Raw genomic sequence first — 19,918 nt, 5'->3', positions numbered from 1 at the left:
TACAGGGAACATGATGTGAGAATTGAATTTGCTTGTTGATGTAGTCTCAAGTGATTGAGTACAGCAGGGTGGTGGTTACAGAGCAAAGAGTGAGCTCTAGGTGGCATTTGGTGCGTTGTATGCCGCCCTGCGTGTGTTGTTGGAGGCCACAAGTCTTGTTCATTCTAAATATATTCAAGTAGCATTACTGTAAATCTTTGTTGTATTTATTTCTTCCTGTATGTTCCACTTATGCATTGATAGCAATCTAATTTTACATTACCTTTTCATACTTAACTATTAAATATATATTTTTGAGATTTTGCTTTTAATACTGCTGCATGTAAATTATCTCCACGTTAGCTAAACTGTACTGAGCATCGTTCACAAAGTATTCCAGGACGGGTGGGGTAAAACAGGTTCAGGCTGAAGGCACAGATATATGTCAACGTGTTGTTTTATGTGACAGCACCAAAATCAGGCTACTGCACAGCTTTGTTTTTGTATGTTTATTGTATATATCATATAACTTATTTTCAGGTGAGTTAAGGATTAGAATTGGGTTTTTTGCTTGGAGAATCAACAGGTAATTTTGTCCCAAGTACTGTCCTGTCATCTACTTGCTATTTTTTGTGATACTGGTGGAGTTTATGAAGGATTTGAAATGTGCAAGATGTAAGGACAAATGCAAGAGGTCTGCAGTGCAGAGAGAGGAATACTGCACCCAGAACCCTATGTGCAACAATCAACATATCATTCAATTTAATCATAGGAATCCCAATCTGCACATGAAATTTTTAATGATTGATGTAATACAGAACACCAGTGCACTACGTGATACAGTACAGCACGGTAGATCTGGGATTAATGTTGAGAAGCACATTCATTGCATAAAGTTTCAACTTCTATGTTCAGTTTTAACTTAAGATTCTGGCCTTCTAATGGGTGTTGTTTTGTTTTTTATGTCATATTTTTAACCACCAAAAACATGTTTTTCATCCCAGACGACAGTCTAACGAGAACTATATATGCAGCATAAAGCTGATAAGTAAAAGGCCACTCATTCCAAAATATTTCGAATGGTGTAGGTCAAGGCAAGTTTATTTATAGAACACCTTTCACACAAAAGCAATTCAAAGTGCTTTGCAGAAGAAACAGATAAATTAAAAGCAAGACTAAAAATAATAAAGGTCCAATAAAACTATTTAAAAAGTTGCAATAAATGGAAATACATAAAATGAGTAAAAGAAAACATGATTAAAAAAAAAAAAGATTCAAACAAAACACAATAAAAACAGAACTAAAGTGCAGAGTATTTTAAACTGAGCTGTAGCTGTTAAGTCTTGATTTAAAAGTGTCTACAGTTGGGGCTCTTCTAATATTCTCAGTCACCTAAGGCCAACTGGTGTCGCTTTAGTGGTTGCTTTATGGTTTTGTGCGGTGCACTTGTATATTTGGATTGTGGCTGGGTGTTATTACGCTGGATGGGTGTCTTCCTGGTGTGTGTGTGTGTGTGTGTGTGTGTGGTAGAGAGTGGAGTGATGTTAAAGTCCAGTGCTGGAGTCCCGCCTCTGCGCCGCGACCTAAAGCGCAGAGCGCAGTGGAGACTGGAAACAAACACAGTGAAGTCCGGCAGCTTCAGTGCCATGAGCTGCGAGGAAGGATGAGCTCCGAGTGTAAAAACGTCTCTAATCCCAACTCTTTATTCGGAGACATGTCGGGGTCGAATGCCACCGTCACCCCCGAGGGCTGCGGGTCCGTGTCCGTCGTCTTCCCGATTACCATGATGGTCACTGGCATGGTCGGCAATTCTCTTGCCATCATCCTGGTGTACATTTCCTACAGGAAGAAGGAGAACAAAAGGAAGCAGTCTTTCCTGCTGTGCGTCGGCTCTTTGGCGCTGACCGACCTTTTCGGCCAGCTGCTCACGAGCCCCATCGTGATCTCCGTGTACCGCGCGGGACTGAATTGGAAGCGCGTGGACCCGGCGTTCGTTCTCTGCTCATTTTTCGGTGTGTGCATGACAACGTTTGGCCTGGGTTCGCTCTTCATGGCAAGCGCCATGGCCACAGACAGAGCGCTGGCCATCACGGCTCCACACTGGTACTCCAACAACATGAAGACCAGCGTCACCAAGCAGGTGCTGCCCACGGTCTGGTGTCTCGTTCTGCTGTTTGCGCTGCTGCCCGTCGCCGGTGTGGGCAAGTACACGCTGCAGTGGCCCGGCACCTGGTGCTTCATTGACACAGGAGAAAGAAACACTGCGGGGAACACGTTCTTTGCCACCACCTTCGCCGTCCTGGGCTCGTGCTCGTTGCTCCTCACTGTCTTCTGTAACGTGGTCACTATCCGCGCGCTCGTGGCGCGCTGCAGAGCAAAGCTCAGCGCCTCACAGTCCTCCAAACAGTGGGAGAGACTGACCACGGAGACGGTTATCCAGCTGCTCGGAATCATGTGCGTGCTGCTCGTGTGCTGGTCTCCTTTACTGGTGTGTATACTTCTGGTATCTTACTGGTGTGAACACTTGTGTGAACTCTTTACTGAGGGGAACACTTTACTGGTGTCTTTTACTGGTGTGTGTACCGTTTACTGGTGTCTTTTACTGGTGTGTGCACTGTTTACTGGTGTCTTTTACTGGTGTGTGCACTGTTTACTGGTCTTTACTGGTGTGTGCACTGTTTACTGGTGTCTTTTACTGGTGTGTGCACTGTTTACTGGTGTCTTTTACTGGTGTGTGCACTGTTTACTGGTGTCTTTTACTGGTGTGTGCACTGTTTACTGGTGTCTTTTACTGGTGTGTGTATTGTTTACTGGTCTTTACTGGTGTGTGCACTGTTTACTGGTGTGTGTATTGTTTACAGGTCTTTACTGGTGTGTGTACTGTTTACTGGTGTCTTTTACTGGTGTGTGTATTGTTTACTGGTCTTTACTGGTGTGTGCACTGTTTACTGGTGTCTTTTACTGGTGTGTGTACTGTTTACAGGTCTTCTTTACTGGTGTGTGTATTGTTTACAGGTCTTTACTGGTGTGTGTACTGTTTACTGGTCTTCTTTACTGGTGTGTGAATTGTGTACTGGTCTTTACTGGTGTGTGAACTGTGTACTGGTCTTCTTTACTGGTGTGTGTACTGTTTACTGGTCTTTACTGGTGTGTGTACTGTTTACTGGTGTCTTTTACTGGTGTGTGTATTGTTTACTGGTCTTTACTGGTGTGTGCACTGTTTACTGGTGTCTTTTACTGGTGTGTGTACTGTTTACAGGTCTTCTTTACTGGTGTGTGTATTGTTTACAGGTCTTTACTGGTGTGTGTACTGTTTACTGGTCTTCTTTACTGGTGTGTGAATTGTGTACTGGTCTTTACTGGTGTGTGAACTGTGTACTGGTCTTCTTTACTGGTGTGTGTACTGTTTACTGGTCTTTACTGGTGTGTGTACTGTTTACTGGTGTCTTTTACTGGTGTGTGTATTGTTTACTGGTCTTTACTGGTGTGTGCACTGTTTACTGGTGTCTTTTACTGGTGTGTGTACTGTTTACAGGTCTTTACTGGTGTGTGTACTGTTTACTGGTCGTCTTTACTGGTGTGTGTACTGTTTACTGGTCGTCTTTACTGGTGTGTGTACTGTTTACTGGTCTTCTTTACTGGTGTGTGAATTGTGTACTGGTATTTACTGGTGTGTGTACTGTTTACTGGTGTGTGAACTGTGTACTGGTCTTTACTTGTGTGTGTACTGTTTACTGGTCTTTACTTGTGTGTGTACTGTTTACTGGTCTTTACTGGTGTGTGTACCGTTTACTGGTCTTCTTTACTGGTGTGTGAACTGTGTACTGGTCTTCTTTACTGGTGTGTGAACTGTGTACTGGTTTTCTTTACTGGTGTGTGTACTGTGTACTGGTTTTCTTTACTGGTCTGTGTACAGTGTACTGGTCTTCTTTACTGGTGTGTGAACTGTGTACTGGTCTTCTTTACTGGTGTGTGAACTGTGTACTGGTCTTCTTTACTGGTGTGTGTACTGTGTACTTGTCTTTACTGGTGTGTGTACTGTGTACTTGTCTTTACTGGTGTGTGTACTGTGTACTTGTCTTTACTGGTGTGTGAACTGTGTACTGGTCTTCTTTACAGGTGTGTGTACTGTGTACTGGTCTTCTTTACAGGTGTGTGTACTGTGTACTGGTCTTCTTTACTGGTGTGTGTACTGTGTACTGGTCTTCTTTACTGGTGTGTGTACTGTGTACTGGTCTTCTTTACTGGTGTGTGAACTGTGTACTGGTCTCCTTTACTGGTGTGTGTGTACTGTTTACTGGTCTTTACTGGTGTGTGTATTGTGTACTGGTCTTCTTTACTGGTGTGTGTACTCTTTACTGGTGTGTGTACTGTTTACTGATCTTCTTTAGTGGTGTGTGTACTGGTCTTCTTTACTGGTGTGTGTACTTTTTACTGGTGTGTGTACTGTGTACTGGTCTTCTTTACTGGTGTGTGTGCTGTTTACTGATCTTCTTTACTGGTGTGTGCACTGTTTACTGGTCTTCTTTACTGGTGTGTGTACTGTTTACTGGTCTTTACTGGTGTATGTACTATTTACTGGTCTTTACTGGTGTGTGTGTGTATGGTTTACAGATCTTCTTTACTGGTGTGTGTACTGTTTACTGGTCTTTACTGGTGTGTGTACTGTTTACTGGTCTTTTCTGGTGTATGTACTATTTACTGGTCTTTACTGGTGTGTGTGTACTGTTTACTGGTCTTTACTGGGGTGTGTGTGTGTGTACTGTTTACAGATCTTCTTTACTGGTGTGTGTACTGTGTACTGGTCTTCTTTACTGGTGTGTTTACTGTTTCCTAATATTTACTGGTGTTTGTACTGTTTACTGGTCTTTACTGGTATGTGTACTGTTTACCAGTATTTACTGGTGTGTTTACTTCTGGTATCTTACTGGTGTGAACACTTTACTGAGGGGAACATGTTACTGGTCTTTTACTGGTTTGTGTACCATTTAGAGGTCTGTACTAGTGTGTGTACTGTTTACTGATCTTTATTGGTGTGTGTACTGTTTACTGGTCTTTACTGGTGTGTGTATTGTTTACTGGTCTTTACTGGTGTGTGTACTGTTTACTGGTCATTACTGGTGTATGTACTGGTCTTTACTGGTGTGTGTACAGTTTACTGGGATTTCTTACTGGTGTGTGTACTGTTTACTGGTATTCTTTACTGGTGTGTGTACTGTTTACTGGTCTTCTTTACTGGTGTATGTACTGTTTACTGGTCTTTACTGGTGTGTGTACTGTTTACTGGGATTCTTTACTGGTGTGTGTAATGTTTACTGGTCTTTGCTGGTGTATGTACTATTTACTGGTCTTTACTAGTGTGTGTATTGTTTACTGGTCTTCTTTACTGGTGTGTGTATTGTTTACTGGTCTTTACTGGTGCGTGTACTGTTTACTGGTCTTTACTTGTGTGTGAACTGTTTACTGGTCTTTACTTGTGTGTGAACTGTTTACTGGTCTTTACTGGTGTGTGCACCGTTTACTGGTCTTCTTTACTGGTGTGTGTACTGTTTACTGGTCTTCTTTACTGGTGTGTGCACCGTTTACTGGTCTTCTTTACTGGTGTGTGTACTGTTTACTGATCTTCTTTACTGGTGTGTGCACTGTTTACTGGTCTTCTTTACTGGTGTGTGTACTGTTTACTGATCCTGTTTACTGGTCTTTATTGGTGTATGTACTGTTTACTGATCTTCTTTACTGTTGTGTGTACTGTTTACTGGTCTTTACTGGTGTGTGTTCTATTTACTGGTCTTCACTGGTGTGTGTACTGTTTACTGGTGTGTGTACTGTTTACTGGTCTTTACTAGTGTATGTACTGTTTACTGGTCTTTACTGGTGTGTGTACTGTTACCCAGTATTTACTGGTGTGTGTACTGTGTACTGGTCTTTACTTGTGTGTGTACTGTTTACTGGTCTTTACTGGTGTGTGTACTGTTACCCAGTATTTACTGGTGTGTGTACTGTGTACTGGTCTTTACTTGTGTGTGTACTGTTTACTGGTCTTCTTTACTGGTGTGTGTACTGTTACCCAGTATTTACTGGTGTGTGTACTGTTTACTGGTCTTTACTAGTGTATGTACTGTTTACTGGTCTTTACTGGTGTGTGTACTGTTACCCAGTATTTACTGGTGTGTGTACTGTTTACTGGTCTTTACTTGTGTGTGAACTGTTTACTGGTCTTTACTTGTGTGTGAACTGTTTACTGGTCTTTACTGGTGTGTGCACCGTTTACTGGTCTTCTTTACTGGTGTGTGTACTGTTTACTGGTCTTCTTTACTGGTGTGTGCACCGTTTACTGGTCTTCTTTACTGGTGTGTGTACTGTTTACTGATCTTCTTTACTGGTGTGTGCACTGTTTACTGGTCTTCTTTACTGGTGTGTGTACTGTTTACTGATCCTGTTTACTGGTCTTTATTGGTGTATGTACTGTTTACTGATCTTCTTTACTGTTGTGTGTACTGTTTACTGGTCTTTACTGGTGTGTGTTCTATTTACTGGTCTTCACTGGTGTGTGTACTGTTTACTGGTGTGTGTACTGTTTACTGGTCTTTACTAGTGTATGTACTGTTTACTGGTCTTTACTGGTGTGTGTACTGTTACCCAGTATTTACTGGTGTGTGTACTGTGTACTGGTCTTTACTTGTGTGTGTACTGTTTACTGGTCTTTACTGGTGTGTGTACTGTTACCCAGTATTTACTGGTGTGTGTACTGTGTACTGGTCTTTACTTGTGTGTGTACTGTTTACTGGTCTTCTTTACTGGTGTGTGTACTGTTACCCAGTATTTACTGGTGTGTGTACTGTGTACTGGTCTTTACTAGTGTATGTACTGTTTACTGGTCTTTACTGGTGTGTGTACTGTTACCCAGTATTTACTGGTGTGTGTACTGTGTACTGGTCTTTACTTGTGTGTGTACTGTTTACTGGTCTTTACTGGTGTGTGTACTGTTACCCAGTATTTACTGGTGTGTGTACTGTGTACTGGTCTTTACTAGTGTATGTACTGTTTACTGGTCTTTACTGGTGTGTGCACTGTTACCCAGTATTTACTGGTGTGTGTACTGTGTACTGGTCTTTACTTGTGTGTGTACTGTTTACTGGTCTTCTTTACTGGTGTGTGCACCGTTTACTGGTCTTCTTTACTGGTGTGTGTACTGTTTACTGATCTTCTTTACTGGTGTGTGCACTGTTTACTGGTCTTCTTTACTGGTGTGTGTACTGTTTACTGATCCTGTTTACTGGTCTTTATTGGTGTATGTACTGTTTACTGATCTTCTTTACTGTTGTGTGTACTGTTTACTGGTCTTTACTGGTGTGTGTTCTATTTACTGGTCTTCACTGGTGTGTGTACTGTTTACTGGTGTGTGTACTGTTTACTGGTCTTTACTAGTGTATGTACTGTTTACTGGTCTTTACTGGTGTGTGTACTGTTACCCAGTATTTACTGGTGTGTGTACTGTGTACTGGTCTTTACTGGTGTGTGTACTGTTTACTGGTCTTTATTGGTGTATGTACTGTTTACTGATCTTCTTTACTGTTGTGTGTACTGTTTACTGGTCTTTACTGGTGTGTGTTCTATTTACTGGTCTTCACTGGTGTGTGTACTGTTTACTGGTGTGTGTACTGTTTACTGGTCTTTACTAGTGTATGTACTGTTTACTGGTCTTTACTGGTGTGTGTACTGTTACCCAGTATTTACTGGTGTGTGTACTGTGTACTGGTCTTTACTTGTGTGTGTACTGTTTACTGGTCTTTACTGGTGTGTGTACCGTTTACTGGTCTTCTTTACTGGTGTGTGAACTGTGTACTGGTCTTCTTTACTGGTGTGTGAACTGTGTACTGGTTTTCTTTACTGGTGTATGTACTGTGTACTGGTCTCCTTTACTGGTCTGTGTACAGTGTACTGGTCTTCTTTACTGGTGTGTGAACTGTGTACTGGTCTTCTTTACTGGTGTGTGAACTGTGTACTGGTCTTCTTTACTGGTGTGTGAACTGTGTACTGGTCTTCTTTACTGGTGTGTGAACTGTGTACTGGTCTTCTTTACTGGTGTGTGTACTGTGTACTTGTCTTTACTGGTGTGTGAACTGTGTACTGGTCTTCTTTACAGGTGTGTGAACTGTGTACTGGTCTTCTTTACAGGTGTGTGTACTGTGTACTGGTCTTCTTTACTGGTGTGTGTACTGTGTACTGGTCTCCTTTACTGGTGTGTGTGTACTGTTTACTGGTCTTTACTGGTGTGTGTATTGTGTACTGGTCTTCTTTACTGGTGTGTGTACTCTTTACTGGTGTGTGTACTGTTTACTGATCTTCTTTAGTGGTGTGTGTACTGGTCTTCTTTACTGGTGTGTGTACTTTTTACTGGTGTGTGTACTGTGTACTGGTCTTCTTTACTGGTGTGTGTGCTGTTTACTGATCTTCTTTACTGGTGTGTGCACTGTTTACTGGTCTTCTTTACTGGTGTGTGTACTGTTTACTGGTCTTTACTGGTGTATGTACTATTTACTGGTCTTTACTGGTGTGTGTGTATGGTTTACAGATCTTCTTTACTGGTGTGTGTACTGTTTACTGGTCTTTACTGGTGTATGTACTATTTACTGGTCTTTACTGGTGTGTGTGTACTGTTTACTGGTCTTTACTGGGGTGTGTGTGTGTGTACTGTTTACAGATCTTCTTTACTGGTGTGTGTACTGTGTACTGGTCTTCTTTACTGGTGTGTTTACTGTTTCCTAATATTTACTGGTGTTTGTACTGTTTACTGGTCTTTACTGGTATGTGTACTGTTTACCAGTATTTACTGGTGTGTTTACTTCTGGTATCTTACTGGTGTGAACACTTTACTGAGGGGAACATGTTACTGGTCTTTTACTGGTTTGTGTACCATTTAGAGGTCTGTACCTGTGTGTGTACTGTTTACTGATCTTTATTGGTGTGTGTACTGTTTACTGGTCTTTACTGGTGTGTGTATTGTTTACTGGTCTTTACTGGTGTGTGTACTGTTTACTGGTCATTACTGGTGTATGTACTGGTCTTTACTGGTGTGTGTACAGTTTACTGGTCTTCTTTACTGGTGTATGTACTGTTTACTGGTCTTTACTGGTGTGTGTACTGTTTACTGGGATTCTTTACTGGTGTGTGTAATGTTTACTGGTCTTTGCTGGTGTATGTACTATTTACTGGTCTTTACTAGTGTGTGTATTGTTTACTGGTCTTCTTTACTGGTGTGTGTATTGTTTACTGGTCTTTACTGGTGCGTGTACTGTTTACTGGTCTTTACTTGTGTGTGAACTGTTTACTGGTCTTTACTTGTGTGTGAACTGTTTACTGGTCTTTACTGGTGTGTGCACCGTTTACTGGTCTTCTTTACTGGTGTGTGTACTGTTTACTGGTCTTCTTTACTGGTGTGTGCACCGTTTACTGGTCTTCTTTACTGGTGTGTGTACTGTTTACTGATCTTCTTTACTGGTGTGTGCACTGTTTACTGGTCTTCTTTACTGGTGTGTGTACTGTTTACTGATCCTGTTTACTGGTCTTTATTGGTGTATGTACTGTTTACTGATCTTCTTTACTGTTGTGTGTACTGTTTACTGGTCTTTACTGGTGTGTGTTCTATTTACTGGTCTTCACTGGTGTGTGTACTGTTTACTGGTGTGTGTACTGTTTACTGGTCTTTACTAGTGTATGTACTGTTTACTGGTCTTTACTGGTGTGTGTACTGTTACCCAGTATTTACTGGTGTGTGTACTGTTTACTGGTCTTCTTTACTGGTGTGTGTATTTTTTACTGGTCTTTACTGGTGTGTGTACTGTTTATTGATCTTTTACTGGTGTGTGTACTGTTTACCGGTCTTCTTTACTAGTCTGTGTACCCTTTACTGGTTTGTATCCTTTACAGGTCTCTTTTAAAGGTGTGTAGTTTTTAATTGGCCTATTTTTAATGGTGTGTGTTTTATTCTGGTCTGCTTTACAGGCATAGGGTGTGCAAATATTGTCACATTAAAGAAGTACTCTGCAAGAAGTGTCTTTTTGTCTCTTGAGCTCCCCTGCCTGTTGCCAAGTGTAATTAATGTTTACAGCACAATCGTGAAAACTCACAGACACACCCCTCTCTTCTCTCTCCTCTCACAGACAAACACACACCTTCTGAGCAGAGGAATATTCACATCGGTCACAAATGGCCCACAGGGCTTCAGCTGATAAACAAAATCGGGGCTTCTAGTTTTACACACACACACACACACACACACACACACCAACACACTACCTGGGGAATGTGTGTAATTGAATAAAATTATGTTGGTTGCATGATAAAACCCCTATGTCACTCATAATAAACACTGAACCGTGTTATTACAACCATAAAGTGTAATGCTAAAGTTTGAGCTAATCCAGCTAAAGTTAGCAGGTGCAAACCCTTACTACATATCACTAATGCTCAAATTATGCCTGATTATAACACTTTCTTCAACATAACATATCACTAACAAACACAGCAACACATGAAGAAAGGGCAACAAAATACTTACTACTTCAACTTCTATCCTTATGTTTCAGCTCACTCTACAGAGTAGTCTGTCCAATTTTAACTCTTTGTGTAGAAGCTCTCACCCTCTCTCTTTCTCCTCCTTGCTCTCTCTGCCATAATGTCTGTACTGGGAAAGCCGAGCTAGTTTCTTTATGTAGCAAGGTAAACAACCATGAGCTATATGCTATATGTGAAGCGTTACACATTTCTCACAAGAGATCTCCGCCCCATGGTTCTGAAGTTGCATGGCCAATTGTTTTAGAGGAGAAGCCTTGGGAGCAGTAAGAGAGGCACTATTCCCATTATTACAGGTTGGAGAAGTCTCAAAGTCTTTTTGAAACTCATCTTTAGGTACAATATACATTTAATTATGAATTAAAATGTTGCAGGGCGGCACGGTGGCGCAGCAGGTAGTGTCGCAGTCACACAGCTCCCCGTGTCCGCGTGGGTTTCTTCCGGGTGCTCCGGTTTCCCCCCACAGTCCAAAAACACACGTTGGTAGGTGGATTGGTGACTCCAAAGTGGCCATAGGTGGGAGTGAATGTGTGTCTGTGTGTCTGTGTTGCCCTGTGAAGGACTGGCGCCTCCTCCAGGGTGTATTCCTGCCTTCCGCCCAATGATTCCAGGTAGGCTCTGGACCCACCGCGACCCTGAATTGGATAAGTGGTTACAGATAATGAATGAATGAATGAAATACGATACACATTGCAGTGTCTGCTATGCATACATTACACTATTTAATTCATAAAACATTCTATGTAACTCCTTCATAATGCTTTCTGTATTACTAAAGCATTGGTTTTAGTAATAAAGAATTCTGTTTTTGTGCTATAATGAAAGCACACCTTCTTTTTATCCTACAGCAGTTTTACCTCGTTTATTCAGTGTTACCACCCAGACAGCTTTGCAAATTAGGCATAAGATAGTGCCTAAGGTCACATTTTAAAAGTGCATTTAAAGGAAATGTAACCAAAGCAAATATATTTTAAGAAATAAAGAGAGGTGGGAAAATGTTAGGTAACACTTTACAATGAGGGTACATGAAATAGCATTAATTCATGCATTATATCATAAGTGAGTAATTATTTATTCTTATGGGTAATAGTCATCATAAATATGCATGAAGTAAGCATGTATCATAAACTTTACTTTGTGAATGTCCTGTTTGAGTGCATGTCTCATATACTTTACACTGACACTTCTGCAGCCTGAAAGCCCCTAACCTCAAGTTGTTGGCATTGGTTCTTTGGGTTTATGATGTCAGACACTGTTTGGCTGTCGGAATTTTCCTGTTTGAGTTTGTCTAGGGAACACTGCAGTTTGAAAGTGGAAATGTTCACATGTGGCGTTGCTTATTTCATGCATGATACATCTTCTAGGTTATAGACAACACCACACATGTTATCAAGGTAAAATACTTGAGGTTCTTTATAACCTACAGTACTGTGCAAAAAGTTTAGGTGTCAGGGATTAAGAGATTTAAAAGCTATTTATCTGAACAGTAAGTATTTATTTGCTAAAAAACAAACAAACAGCATATAACACCCAACATTAGAATAAAACCAAATAACATTATTCCAGTAAGTGTGATATTCTGTGTGTGAATGGGTTGGTTTTACTTTTTCCAAATCTCTACCAAAAAAAAAATCTTATATTATTTATTTATTTTATTATTTTTTGCATTTACTGTGATTATATATAACTTTATATAAGCACCACGCTTACTGAGAAGGAATTAGTTTAAATATATATAATATATTTTTACTGCATAATACTGTATTTTTAACACGGGTCTTTTTTAGAGTGCAGATAAATTTGCTCATCAAACCTGACACCTGTATATGTCCTCTGCTGGTGAACCACAATTTCCATGCTATATTTCTACACCTGTATTCCAATGAAGCACAGCATGGTTGTACAGACAAATAGCTAATCTTGTGGGAGGGCAGGCAGAGGAGAAGATTTTGCAGAATACCCCCCTGGTTTTTTGTTTGTTATGTGCTTCACACCTGCAACTCAGACAAAAGCTGTAACTCCCAGGTTTCAAGCAGCTGTTCACAATTATGCTGCTTTCATACAGCTTAATGACTATAAAAGAGCTTGGCTTTAAATCTCTTGAGATATTACAATGACTACAATTTATATTTTTCCCAAAATGTAGTCCAGCTTAATATCTACCCTTTGAACAGAAAAATATATTATTTTAACTTTGGAAACTATCAGTCTTTGGCTTGATACATTTTAACTCTATTTTTGCTTAAATGCCTCGTGAAGATTGTAATCAAAAACACTTTTTATAAAATTCAGAAGATGTTTTCTCACCGTTTGCTAGATCTCTGGTCTGTTTGTGCTGAAAAAAATGGTTTAATTGTGTTTAGGAAGCCCCATTGTCTGTAAAGAACAAAAAAATAGTCTCTGTCCAGTACGCTAGGCTTTCTTCCTCTCTCTCTGCTCATGGGAGAGAAAAGGCATCTTTTGTTTTTTTTAAACAATGGAGAGAACTCCAAATATTCACACGCAGGAACCAAGATGAGGATATTGCTCTATTTCTGCTCCACAGGAGGATAAGATTGGCTTATTTTTGCTTTTTAGGATAATTTAAGGTGGAAATATCTCCAGATTCAAGAGACGGCTTACTGCATTACTGAAAGTAAATAACTTGAGTTGCAAATTAGTTTCTGGGGTAATTCAGTGAACAGTAAACAGTGAATAAAAACATACAGACAAATTAAACAAATTAAGCCGTTGTTCTCAAACATACCATTTCACCTTAAAATACCCTAAATGTAAACAAACCAAAAAAATTGCATTTCCCCACAATTTTAGACGTCCCCTTTAATGCATAAAAACTTTAGAGGGAAACTGGAAACAAAAAAGAATAATGACTTATTAAAATTATTCATTTTAAACTTGTTAAGTTTTTTATGTTTTATTGATTTTCTGACAGTTAAATTTTATGTGGAAATCCCTCATGTATTTAACCTTAGACGTTGTGTTGTGTGGTTTATGCAAGTGACCACTCATTACTTGTAGATGGGTTTTATCTTTAATTTTTATCTAATTTTGATGTAAGTTTTCTCTGTAAATATTTGGTTCGTTTTAGTCCCATAACCTCTTCCCTGTAATGCTCAGTATTCAGGTTTTGTTCCTAGGTGTGCCATGTGTTTTTAAGCCTGAGTGACCTCTAGTTTCAGTGTGCAATTTTAGTATTCTCAAAGCAACAGTTGGACAACAGTTTTCCTTTGGTCTTTCCACAACAAGGCACACTTTTATAGCTGGGTAAAATTATTAGTATTCTCCTCCAAATTCAGGTACTTCAGAGCAGTGAGAGATCAGTACTTTGCATTTCTTCTGATAACTTGGAGGCAGCATCAAGCTTTAATATTTCAGAAATGTAATATTTCAGAAATTTGAACAGATCAATGCCACTGAGGAGAGACATTAGGTGAAAGTATACCATAATAATTATAGAAACTTACTGTTTAATTATGTCAGTGCTGTGCACACAGAACATAATCACTGGAATTTAATATAAATATATTCCGCATTATCCATTTTCCCCTCTTTGAGGTCCTTTTTTTTTTTACACATTTACACAACAATATTCATATCTTGCATTATTCCTCAAATTATACAGGCCATTTTTTATTGTGCTTCAGGCCTGATATAACTTAAACAACTTAAACTTTAATGAGTAGAGATAAACAGGCGTAGGCTGAATAGGCAAATATATGAAAACATGATCATATATTTTTTTTTAACTAATGCTGTGCCCCAATTAATATTCAAAATATATTTTTATTAATATTATTGTATTATTAATATTATATTATTAGAATCATTTTCCAAATTTGAGAGACATTTACTACTGCACAACTTTGAACACCATTTTAATCAGTCATTTGTTTAATCACTTTTTATGCTTTCATACAGCTTAATGACTATAAAAGAGCTTGGTTTTAAATCTCTAGATATATTACATTGACTGCAATTTATTTATTTTTTTAAGCTTTAAACAGAAAAATATTTTATTTTAATTTTGGAAACTACCCGTCTTTGGCTACACGTCTTTGATACACTTTATCTGTATTTTTGCTTAAAGACAACAATCATGATTATAATCAAAAAACACCTTTCAGAAGATGTTTCCTCACCGGTTGTTAGATGTCCAATCTGTTTGTGCTGAAAAAATGGTTTATGTGTTAAGGAAGCCCCATTGTCTGTAAAGAAGTAAAAAAAAAGTCTCTGTCCAGTACGCTAGGCTTTTTTCCTCTCTCTCTGCTCATGGGAGAGAAAAGGCATCTTTTGTCTTTTTAGACAATGGAGAGAACTCCAAACATTCACATGCAGGAACCGAGATGAGCATATTGCTCTATTTCTGCTCCATAGGTGGATAATATTGACTTATTTTCTATGCTTAACACTTATAAACTTTAATCAATTATTTACTGTTCTCTTTTCTATGAAACAGTAAAAAATGAATCTTGAATCTAGAATAAATATTTATTTGAATAAATCACCAAAAAATCATAGTAATCCTAAGTAAAATGTGTAAAAGATTTTGTAGTGGCAACCTACCTGGTCTGTGTGAACTGGGGATTATAAGATGCATTTTGAACTGAACTTTATTACAGCACTCTTTAATTTGACAGAAGAGAGGCAAGTTGGGATTTCCATAATATGCTTCCTCTAAATGTATATACTTTCTGAATCTATGACTGTCTAGTTTTTGTGGTAAATTTGTATCAGGTATTTTATAGTCACCCAGAACAAGGTTTTGATTTGGTGTAGTTAAATGCAGCTCCATGTGGTAGACTAGGGTTTGATCCTTTCTGCACAGAAAGTCCCATACCAATACGTCTCACTGAACAAGATTTTACCTTTCCATTCAACTACATGACACAATATATATATATATATATATATATATATATATATATATATATATATATATATATATAAAGAAAGAAAGAAGCAGCTGGATTAGTCTGCTGAAAATGTCTCTATATGCAAAATAGTATGTGTCCATGAGTTTGTAGGCAGTCATACTAACTTAGTCCTTCTACCCTCACTAATGCTCTGGGCTGAATGCAATAAAATCCTCACAGTTCTGAATTCTAATCTAAAGTCTTCTTAGAAGATGAGCCTGCTACTGTGGAAAGTTTGGAACAAACTTAAATCATTCATTCATTCATTGTCTAAAACTGCTTATCCAGTTCAGGGTCGCTGGTGGTTTTTTCCTGACAGCAGCAATCTGCTTCAATGAAATGAATGATTCTTTCTAAGAATCAAAGCATATGTGGTCATCTTAATGATCTGTGCCCAAAATTTTGAAGCCCACCTTCAATGTAATTGGCCTGATGTTGTATACTGTACTCATGTTCATTGCTGAACACTAGATCACTGTAATATTGTGTTGCTTCTTTGTGAAGAATGTATTGCTTCTGTGTCAGTGATGCATGAAGCTGCTTCACCAGTTCATCTTGTGACCATTTAATGTTGTGTCTATGTGGCTGTCAGTTTAAAGGTTATTATCACAGCTGTGGTGTTGCATTTCAGGTTTTCCATCTTTTTCTGCTTTCAGATGGAATGTTGAATAAGCAGGTGTCCACTAAACATTGGCCACAGAGTGTAGCAATATTTGGCTTGCCTGAAGGTGGCAAGCCTTATTTGGATCCATGGGCTTATGTATCATAATTTCTGATTTTCTTTGTCTGTCTCTTTTTTTCCAGATACTAATGCTGAAGATGATCGCCACCCATACTTCTTACCATAAATGCAGGACAAAAATGGTATCCAGTCATGACTTACAAATGGAATGTAAGTTCTTCCTGACAGCCATACGCCTGGCCTCTCTCAATCAGATTCTAGATCCCTGGGTTTACCTGCTCTTGAGGGAGATTCTGCTGAGGAAATTCTGCCAGGTGGCCAATGCAGTGTCCAACTGCTCACTGGAAGGACACAAGGAGACTCAAAAGGAGACTCAGAAAGAGACTGTCTTGGATACCACAAAGAAGCAGGCCTTTGAGAATGATGAGTTTCAGAAACTGTCTCCTGTCAGCCCTGGTGGAAGTGGCCAGGCATGACCTGAATTATTTATATAATGCTGTATAAACTTGTGTTTAAAAAAGGCCAGTGGGATGTGTAAGACTGTTCTCATTCTAAGAGACTGGGACATTTTTGACATGCACTTGGCTCTGGTTGGTGAAACTTGGGAGTGCTGAGTGAGCCCAGCATGCTAGCATGCGAACACTTGACTCTTTTTAGCAGCTGACCTGGCATTTGTAGAGGAGGGGGAGATGCTAGGTTACAGTTCTGTGAAGTAAAACACAACAGTGAAGGGAATTTAACAACCAAATAACACCTAATAGCAATATCGTGGAATATGGAAATCATAATGCTCATCATTAAACAGCCATTTCATTGTTAACATGTTGTACAAAATATCTACTAACTCTGAATAATTAAGGAATAAAGCACTGGATGGTCTTGAATGTATCTTTGTGCAGCTTAAATTGATCTGCTGTTTTGACCAGGCTTAATGTGCAGAATATTTTTTTTTCTGAATGCTTTTCGAGACGATGTGATTGTAACACAAATTAGCTTGAACTACATCATGCAATGTTCCATTACGACTGAACACTGTGCCCAGCCCACAAAATTCTGTGGATGCATGATAAGCCTGAGTGGCACTTGGAATGCTTTCAAGTTTTTCATTTTGCATGTGATGCTCATTTTTTTTGCTCTGTTACTGATTACTGAACTCCTGTTGTTACCACTTCTCCACCAGTAATGTTCTGCTCGCCCCTAAAGCTGGCCCAGGTCCCTCACATGTGATGCCTTTATCTGTCTGTGCCACACTTGACAATGTCAGGGAGCCTTTATGAGCACTCACGTGATTCCAGCTAGCATTTAGAATATCGTCCTCCTCAGTGTTGAAAGAACCCATCCTCAAAAAGTAATCACAGATCTGTTCTGGATCACAGAGGCTTGCACTAGAGAAGCGCTGTATTATTCCCAGCAGATTAGTGTTATGGATGACAAGTGCCTTATTTTGTATTAGCAACTGCCAACAGAAACACAAGACTTTGCAGGTTTCACTATGTAGCATTTAAGAGGTTTATATGCAGGAGACATTTGCTGTGCCTTTTAAATGCACAGAGCTGTTATTACCCTTAAAATGGGACTAATTCTCATTCTCATACACCCCTGTGCAAAAAAGGTCCAATATCAGACGTTTACTTATTAAGAAATTAGCAGGAATGAAACTAATAGAAGAAGTAACTTAATTATGGAAGGATTTCCTTTGACTTCTCTCTGCAAAGCCTTGAAGATGTCTTTTAACAGAAAGATGAGTCTTTTTGGATCCACACAACAGTAATGGCTTCTAAAAGGTCCCAAAGGTTTTAAAATATTTCCAAGCTACCGTGTGTGTTTATTATGAGTCTAAATATTGTCTATACAATTTAAATACAGGCTCTGTCCAGCACAAAACATGAAGCTGTTAGACTTGTTCTCTAGCAACCTCTTGGTTGTATTTGGACTGTGAGCACTGTCTTGGTCCATCCTCTTTTGAGAATAGCTTTTCAGTTGTGGGAAGTAATCAATTCTGCAAAATTGATTTCATTAGTTCTTCTTATTTATTTTTTAGTGTTTTGCCCTTTCGGCCTTTGCAAACTTCATGCATGTGAGTGTATGTTAATTGTTGAAATAGGAATTACAGAGGGATTGCTTAATTTGCATTTTTGTAATTATATATTCAATGACAAGAGATTACTGCAACATCTAATTGCTACATGCTGGGTAATAAAGTTGTTTTCATGCAGAGATCTCTGTGGTACCTTGTACATTCTTAGTTGTTATCAGCTGCAGACTCAGTTGGAGGTATTCAATCAAAGAAATATTAAAATATAAAGCACAGTAATGGGAGAGCTTTATGTATTGGAAACTAAATAGTATTCATCTACAAGCTTCAAAAATTAGTTCTGAAATCCTTTTCTCCAGTTATATTATGTCTGTTTGTATTTGATCTAATTATAGAGATGAAGTGGAAGGCAGTTCGTCCTGTAGCATACACAAAAGCTCAAGTTTGTAATACCCCACCCCCAAGCCAATACACCAACCCCTTGATACCTCTTATAATGTCAGATAGTCTATCTGCTCCCAGCAGCAGTGCTGTAAAAGTGGTAAGCCACAAGAAACGTCAGCAAAACCAAGCTATATCGGCTTGGTTTGAGCAGGATTTGTTTTTACTAGTATGATATTAAATATTACTTTTCTAATTCGCTGCATGTCCAGAAACAGCAGCACTGCTTTTACTTTATTTATTACATTTTCATTCTGCAAAGTGAAAATGCAGAACTTGAATTATTAACACATATCAACAAACAGACTTTCACACAAATCAACTATCAACTTTCTTAATCACATGTACGTCATTGTTGTAAAAAACAAAATAAAAATAAAAATAATGTCCACTAGTAACTTTACTGGGAACAACAATCATTTCATTGGATGTTGTTTTCAGATTACACAGAATTAAGAATTTAAAAACCACGTATTTGTGAGGTTTGTGAGACATTATTTTGTCCCAACATCATAAAAAATCTACATGCTGAACTTTTAAATGAAAGTAAATGTAGCCATTTTAATGGGCATGTGCCTATATTTAGAACACACAATCAAGCTTAACCATATTTATACTCTGAACTGCTTAGTTCATTGCTGACCACTGGGTCAGTGTGTAATTTTGTTTTTTTATTGCTTTTTGTGAAGTATGTATTGCTGCCGTGTCCCTGATGCATGAAGCTGATTCACAAGTTCTCCCTTTGACCATTCAGTGCTTTGTCCATGAGTGTCTGTTTAAAGGTTGTTATCAGAGCTGTAGCATTGCATTGTAGTTTTAGAGTCTTTCTTTTGCTGACGCTGATACAGCTGCATGTTCCCTGTTATGTAGTGTGGATAATGGTCCAGATGCTGGTGGATTTTACATGGATTAAGTTCAAATGTGAAAGATTTCACATTATTACTGACAAAAAACTTCTTACCAGATCTGACTGAAAATGTTGTTAATTTATCAATCAAGAGAGATATTTCATGCAGTTACTGACTTGAAAACCTTGTGGAGTTTAAACTGTGATATCAGCTACAATACAAATACTAGCTGTTTTTTATTTATAATATTAAGTTTGACATGATATTTCATCCCGAAATGTTTTTTTTTCAGTATGAAGCAGAATGTGGGTGCCATGAGTTTCTTGACGCATATCTGTTAAATTCATCATGAATTGGAAATAATCACGTCTTCCTTATGTGCTGTGACTTATTTCCAAATAGGGCTAATCAATATTTCAGATCAGTATTGTGGCAGCAAACTAAA

The 19,918-nt window shown here is 38.8% G+C and overlaps 1 protein-coding gene across 1 annotated transcript; it reads left to right on the top strand.

Moving 5' to 3' along the window:
* The first annotated feature begins 1,381 nt into the window (after nt 1-1,381).
* ptger3 (prostaglandin E receptor 3 (subtype EP3)) lies at nt 1,382-18,667 on the top strand. The gene is made up of 2 exons (XM_066666539.1): nt 1,382-2,467; nt 16,272-18,667. The coding sequence occupies exons 1-2, from the start codon at nt 1,643-1,645 to the stop codon at nt 16,623-16,625; spliced, it is 1,179 nt and encodes a 392-aa protein (XP_066522636.1). The 5' UTR covers nt 1,382-1,642; the 3' UTR covers nt 16,626-18,667.
* Nucleotides 18,668-19,918: the final 1,251 nt, after the last annotated feature.

The sequence above is a fragment of the Hoplias malabaricus genome, chromosome 3 (assembly GCF_029633855.1).
Source record: "Hoplias malabaricus isolate fHopMal1 chromosome 3, fHopMal1.hap1, whole genome shotgun sequence".
Lineage (NCBI taxonomy): Eukaryota > Metazoa > Chordata > Actinopteri > Characiformes > Erythrinidae > Hoplias > Hoplias malabaricus.
Note: the sequence above shows the minus strand (reverse complement) of the source record. Positions and strands in the feature narration are given on the sequence as shown.